The 7574-nt window shown below is 43.4% G+C and overlaps 1 protein-coding gene across 1 annotated transcript; it reads right to left on the bottom strand.

The window, feature by feature from the left end:
- Window positions 1-3178: 3178 nt before the first annotated feature.
- Window positions 3179-5570, bottom strand: LOC102703968 (WAT1-related protein At5g07050-like). The gene is made up of 6 exons (XM_015837404.2): window positions 5216-5570; window positions 4994-5110; window positions 4645-4900; window positions 4332-4490; window positions 4068-4219; window positions 3179-3973 (listed from the first exon to the last, which is right to left on the bottom strand). Exons 1-6 carry the CDS (start codon window positions 5488-5490, stop codon window positions 3697-3699), a joined length of 1236 nt encoding a protein of 411 aa, XP_015692890.2. The 5' UTR covers window positions 5491-5570; the 3' UTR covers window positions 3179-3696.
- Window positions 5571-7574: the final 2004 nt, after the last annotated feature.

Raw genomic sequence — 7574 nt, forward strand, 5'->3', positions numbered from 1 at the left:
CCGAGCACTGATGTACGCAAAACAAAAAACCGCAACTCCTTTTGAACACCGAAAAAACCGCTTCTTCGGTTTGGTTTTAGTGGTCAGTTTTTGAGAAATATTTGCCCACCCTACTCTTATTGCTAGTCTAATAGGTAAAGTTGCAGTAAATCTGTAATTAAGAAAAGAGAAATTTATCCCGGAGAAAGTATCTGATACAAAATTTTTTAGTGCAAAATTTTGATATCTCAAGGTGCCTAGTATATAGAAGTACTAACTTTTATAGAAAATGTGATACATTAAGATATTTTTTTAAGGACGATAAAAAAACTCTTAAGAAAAAACAATGACGTATTAAGGTAGATTTGTTTGAAAAATAGGGGTAACATTTATTTAGTTGAATTTGATTGATCTGTAGTGCAAACCTAAATGCCTTTGATTACGGTTGTATCCAACATTTGTTATTGTTCTGGAGGTACAATGCAGACTGGATTTCTCACTTGTGCAATTGTGCTGTGCTGTAAATCGTGGTATCCTAGTTGGTCCACACAAGTTATGTGTAGGTTATTGCAAAGTATGTGCAGCAACCTGGGAACTCACCATTTGGGACTGAGGAAAACTTCACCTGCAAAACGACACAACCCAACTATTGTACTTTCTTTTTTAAAAAAAAAGACAACAGTGATGTCAATGGTTTGAACAATAATACCCTGAAACTACTTTTCAAGTTAAAGTAATCTCAAATGCAGATATCATAAACGTTCTAGTCATTTTTACAGTGCTACAAATCATGAAGTTGAGGTGCGGCTTTGCGGGTTGAAAGTCAGGAGTTAGTTAAAGGTTGCATGTTTCTTTTGTTTTCATACTGAAAGTATCAAAGCCTTCATCACGATAATTTGTTCGTATCCTTAGTTGAATGCTTGCTTGGTCGTCTCTGAAACTGTTGTTTTATCTGCTTTTGTTGATACATAAGAATAGTTGGAAGCAAAAGCTCGGCACTTCTGAAGCAGTGCTGCAACTTAAATATCTTATACGTTTTAGTACAGCAGCTTACTTTACTGTTGAGATCAATCATGCTACAAAATATCGAATGCAATTTAGAAAATGAAAACCACAAAGAGAAAAAGGGTAAAAAACTGTAGAAGCTATTGAAAAGTAAGGTAATTCGGATCAACATGAATCATATATGTGCAATTTGAGGTAGCAACATGGCTTGCCTATATGCATATTGCCGACTGCACGAGCGACATATCACACTTATGCGTCTGATGCCCATGCCGTATCATCTATTCTGTCATGAGTTTTATTCTCATCCGTATCTCCAGGTACTGGTACCTCGTGGTATCAAATCGTTTCTGATCGTTAGATCTAACAATGCACATCCTACTTAGCTAGATTCAATGGTGAGAAACAATTTGGTACCTCGAGGTACCGGTACCTCAAGATACAAAAGGAAGGATTGGAGTAAAACTCATCCTATCATGTATTCATGATTCAGACCAAGCATAAGTCACTTATTACCATCATTTCTGTTCCTGCTTTTGTGCCAATGTGGCTGGCTGGTATTCTTTCCGAACTTTGTGCTAGTCTCTTGGGCATGGGTTTTGGAGTAAATGGAATAATTAAGAGGAATGTAGGCTGAGTGTGGGCACACTAATATTGTGAGTGTGGTCTGCTTTATGTGAGCATCGCTTCCCTACACAAACATAGCTTTTCTGTTATTCTGTAGATGTTGACATATGTTCAGTGGAATCACTTTTATTTTTTCTTCCCTGCCTGATTAGAGGATGAGTGCTGGATTCAGTAACCGTTTACACCTAAACCAGCAGAAGAAAGCATGCTTAACGCTAATCAGTTACTGTAATGCAGGAAAGAAAAGTACTATCTGCCTAATTATGAATTGCAGTATGGATTGTATCTTAAGATAACCAACGTACTAAATCACCTGTTTGCTCAGAAGCTCAGCATCAGTTGTTTCTTACTTTTCTGTTCCATATGTTCAACATCAGCTTTCATGGCTTCTTGCATGGTTAAATTGAGACTTGTCTTGTGCTGTTGTTCTTCAGGCAAGCACTGATCTGAAATGTGATTGACACTTCGACAGATAAGCTGTGCTGCTGTCATGATAAGAACCAGGACGTGAGCATGATGCGCATCCCCTTGCATAATTGAAGTGCGAAACGTGTATCCGTGTTCAAGTAGCGAGTGATGCAGAACCCATTAGCTCCCTTAACAAGTGACTGCTGCTTGTCATGTATGGCTCACTGCAATTGCACATCTTGCAACTTGATATTCCCTGAAGCAATTGAAAGCCAGAGAAAGGAACCTAGGAGAGCTTATCGAATTCGCGTATCGATTGGGATCCCTTCCCAGGATTTAGAATGAGAAAGGACACGAGAATGAGAATTTCTTTTTGGAGGGGAGGAACATTAGAGCATATGGGCATCAAATTCAGGTATTGTTCTTGTTCCTGGCATTGCTCCTAATGGCACCAACTTGCCCACTGCATTGGTCTAGCTGGCCATGGATTATGGGGGCCTCAAAAAGTTAATTATTCCAAGAGATGCATGTTGGTTTAGAGCTGACACTGAATCTTGCAAGTGCATGCTAAGTAGGATTCCTTTTAGGCAATTATTCCTCTAGCTCCCGTCACTGCTTAATGCTGAGATTCTTGGAGGCTATCCTTACCAATTAAGACAGGGTTCTTGGAATCACTATGCATCAGTGGTGTTGCCTAGTACACCAAAAGCATATTCATATGCAGTGGATGCGTTTTCTTTCTTTTTCTCAACATTGAATCGATATTCTGAGCAAACAGCCGCATCAGTTTGATACGTAGCTGAAACGCATATTGATATCGAGCATACTGTTTAATTATTAATTATAGATGAAAACTGAAACATTTGTTTCAAACTAAAAAGATTCCATTAAAAAATGAAAAAAAAATCAGAAAGATATTTGCTTTTAGGTGTACTAACTTCTTGTTTGATTTATTTGATTGTAATATTTGATCATTTATCTTATTCAAAAAATTATGAAAATATCATTTATTTTGCTTGTGACTTACTTTATTATTAAAAGAACTTTAAGCATGGCTTATCATTTTTTATATATGTATTAAATTTTTGAATAAGACGAATGGTCAAACGCTGCAAAAAAAAAGTTAAACATCTTTTACTATCAAACAGAGGTAGTATCTTTTTTCAGAGATTCAGGGGAGCTGCCTGCTTACCACCCAATCATGTGAGCTCAAATACAATCAAATTCTTTGTGTACTACCTAGCATTTACAATTGCATTGAGCAAAAAACACAGCTACCAGAAGCAGGATAACACGACATGATCAAACACTTGCTTGCCATAGGATTGGAATATAATCTGAGGCGCCATATAGTGGTTCACACTTCACACATGTCATCATTGAGGAGACATTGCATTAGAAGAGATAACAATCCCAACCTGAAAGCATCTGCTTAACCAGGGAGAGGTTACAAAACGCTCCCTCGTTGATGGCATGATTGCATCCTCCTCATCTTCCACACCACTACTAGATTATTAGTTTTTTACTAATTAGTACTAATTTACTACTGCTACTACTTACCACCAGTGCTTACATCACCATGCCAATACAACATCTCAGGGAAGAACAGATCAGAAGCCAAGAAATGATGGCGAAATTGACGCAATGGTTCACCGATCAGTGGATGTATCGTGTAGCTTAAGCCTCGTCCTTGCCCTGCATCCGGGCCTCCTCGGCGGGGACCGTGACGGCGACCACCGCGGCCGCGGCGTGGTCGTGCACCACCGCCTTGCCGTTCGCCTGGGCCTTCTCCAGCTGCACCTCGTCCAGCTCCACTATGTCCATGATCCTGCCGTTGCCGTTGATCGCCACCGGGATCTCCATCGCCTCGGCCTCCTTCTTCTCCACATTCTCCTTGTGCTTCCCCCAGAGCACCGAGTACAGGCCGGCGACGATGAGCACGGACCCGATGATTCTGCAAAAACCGAAGAACGGAGCAGCAAGAAAGAACGTGACCATCCGATCGAGCTTGAGCTGTCAGTTTGTCATGGAGATCGATCGCTACGTACCCTCCGAGGTAGATGTTCTCTGCGAGGATGAACGACCCCATGATGGCGACGATGATCATCATGAGCGGGCTGAACGCCGAGGCGAAGACCGGCCCCCTGCTCTGCATCACCAGCCCTTGCACGTAGTAGGCAATGCTCGATGTCACGATACCCTGCACACGCACACGCAGACGGACAAATCGATCCTTGGTCAGTGACACGGACGACATGTTCGATCGCTCTGGATGAGAAGAGGATATATCTTGGATGGTTTTCGAGACTGACGGCGTAGGCGGCGGCGAGGAGGTTCATGTCAAAGCCGATCTTCCACACGGAGGTCCTGTGCTCCATGACGAAGGTGACGACGATGGCTTGTAGGGTGCCCACGAAGCAGATGAGGGTGGTGAGGGACAGCGGCGCGTCGTACCTCTTCAGCGTCGCGGCCTGCAAGGACGACAGATCGATTCGACGACCAAACAACACTCGTTAGCACTTCGAGCTCCGACGTTGTGGGAGGAGAGCTGACTATGCATTCATGGCGGCACGCATCAGCTTAATTTTGATTTTTGAGACACGGGTATTTGTTGTGTTGACCGACCTGGAGGATGAAGAGGGAGGCCCAGGCGAGGGTGGCGATGATGAGGAAGATGGAGCCCCTGAGCCAGTCCTTGTCGGCGGCGGCCGCGGCTGCCGCGTCGACCTGGTGCGCGCCGTGCAGGTGCATGTGCTTGGTCCAGATCATCTCGACGGCGCGGCCCTTGTAGAGCGTCATGAGCATGGCGCCGGCCACCGTCACGAGCGTCCCCACCACCTTGGCCACGCACCTCGCCCTCTTCAGGTTCACCTTCTCCATCCTGCCAGACACCCATCCACTCCGTCACCTTGACAACGCCGCGACCGTGCAAGCGTAACCCCACACGGTGCAGCAACTGTAACTGCATGTATACCTGAAGATGACGGCCATGACGAAGGTCATGGCGGGGAGCATGTTGCTCATGGCGCACGAGAAGGTCGGCGAGGTGAACTTGAGCCCGGCGTAGTAGAAATTCTGGTCGATCACCGGGCTACACGTGGATACATACACGGTCAGTGGGTGTGAGAACAGAGCAGAACAGCGGACCGTCGAGTCCATTTCCGCCGGGCCGGCTGACGTGACAGGGGGGACGTACCCGAGCAGGGCGAGGACGAAGATCTGGAGGAAAACCCAGAAGGACATGCGCGGGCGGACCTTGCGCTCGAGGACGAGCGCGAACGGCGCGATGGAGAGGGTGGCGAAGGCGTGGCGGTACACGACGAGCACGTAGTGGCTCATGCCGTGGTTGAGCGACACCTTGGTGATCACGTTCATGCCGGCGTACCCGAACTGCAGCGAGATCATCGCCAGGTACGGCTTGCACTTCTGCATCATCGACGACCCCTGCTGCTGCTTCTGCTGCACGGCCATTGTCAGATCGATCGTGTGCACACGACGCCGGCCGGTCACAAAACACAACAGGCGAAGAGTGGCGGTGGCTCGCTCGCTCGCTGCTGTCGCCTGAGGAGAAGAGTGGCAAGCGGAGGGCGCGCGTATTTATAGCCGTTTCTCCGCGCGGCTTGGGTTGGGGGCGGGGCATCCTCTCCCCCTCCGCATCCAAACGCGAAGTCCACGTGTTTTTTCTTTCTTCTCTCCCGCGAATAACCCGACGCAGACCGGTGCTCCACCGCGATCGATCGATGGCGTGCCGCGCGAACAGTAATCAGCGACCACGACCTCGCCGCGGGCGGGTTTGCGCGCTCGCTAGCTTGTGATCGAGCCGCACGTGAGGTGTTGCGCTACGGGCTACGGCTACGCGCCCCCGGAAGAAAACTGGAGGGCGAGTTTTCCGGCTTTTGGGCCAGTACCACAGGAAACCTTTGTGGGAACGTCCCATCTTTTTAGCGAGGACATGCCAACACAGACGTTCATCCCTATGAACATACGTATACCTGCACTCTAAAGTCATCACGTACGCATTAATTCCCTGATCAAATTAATACTCGTAAATTGCGTTAAATCTAGTATTTAAATTTAGATGGATAAGGTCCACAACCTAACCAGTTGGGATACTCTTACCATTCTTTAATGTTTGATGTAGTTGATTTTGGAAATTACATTTGATTATTCGTTTCTTATTCAAAAAAATACCTAATTATTAGTACTTTAAATGTGCCCCATATTTTTCATATTGCACAAAAAAATTCTTTACAAATAAATAGTAAAACATAATTCTAAAAGTCAATGATATTTGCGCAAGTATTTTGTGGTGGTTGTGATGGAAAATACCCAATATTTCATAGTTATAGAATGCTTAACAACATTCATATGTCATGTATATATCATACTACAAATTCTAAAGTCTAAATTTAACTTACGGGATATTTTATGGTCCTTAAAATATCTTAAAATATATAAAGTCTGCGGTACATAAAAGTACCATTTTAAGGATGGTAAAAATCCTCTTATATACTTTCTCAAGGACTATAATTAAGATTTATCATAAAAGCAAGAAACTCACACATATCAAAATTTTCTAGAGACACTATTCCAGCCAAGCACTACTAGAGAAATAATCTTTAGTATTGGTGTAAAACCCTCTTTAGTACCGGTTTTTAGAACCGAGACCGACAAACCGAGACTAAATATATTGATTTTTAGTACCGGCACTAAAGTGCATATATTTTTAGTACTGGTACTAAAGGTGCATATAAATAAAAAAATTATGCAAGGTCATGGGATTCGAGAACCCAAGACATCTAGCCTCAGTCCTCACCTGCATTACCATCTTACCTACTCCATACATCTAACTTGGATAGGATCCACGGTCATATTTAGGCCCCCTTATTCAAAGAAATTTCATACGAATTTTAGATAATTTTATTCTTATAGGATTTTTTTCTACAAAACCCTTTGAATCAAAGGAATAAACCCTATGAAATTCCTATGGAATGCATATTCATATACAAGTTTTGGAGGAAATTTAGTAAGAGGTTGAACCTCATGAAAAAAAATCCTTTGTGTCTATCTCTCCTCAAATTCCTGTGTTTTTCCTGTGGCCTATATTTTTCCTGTGTTTTGCAATCCTCTGTTTTGTATTCACATTCTTGTCAGAATCCTATGTTTTTCTATTTCTCCGTTTTCTCATTCCTGTGATTACAAGGGACCTTAGGGTTATTGGTAGAAAAAACCAAATAACAAACAGAAAAAATTAAAAAAAGGATAAAACTAAAAAATAAATATTCTCAAAATCAACTTTATATTTAATGTTAAAATTTTAAATTTTGGGTTATAATCCAAACCCAAAGCCAAAAGACAGGAGTGATGCTTTTCTTTCAAACCACCCTGGGATGCATCACTGGTACCGGTTGATAACATCAACCGATACTAAAGATGTTTCTAGAGATTTGAGCCCTTAGAACCGGTACTAAAGCTTAATCTAGAGTGTTTTGGGGCTTTGGACAAAAAAAAAAATCATTTCTCTGATAGGGAAGTTCTAAAAGTACCATTCCATC

Source organism: Oryza brachyantha, chromosome 5 (genome assembly GCF_000231095.2).
Source record: "Oryza brachyantha chromosome 5, ObraRS2, whole genome shotgun sequence".
Classification (NCBI taxonomy): Eukaryota; Viridiplantae; Streptophyta; class Magnoliopsida; order Poales; family Poaceae; genus Oryza; species Oryza brachyantha.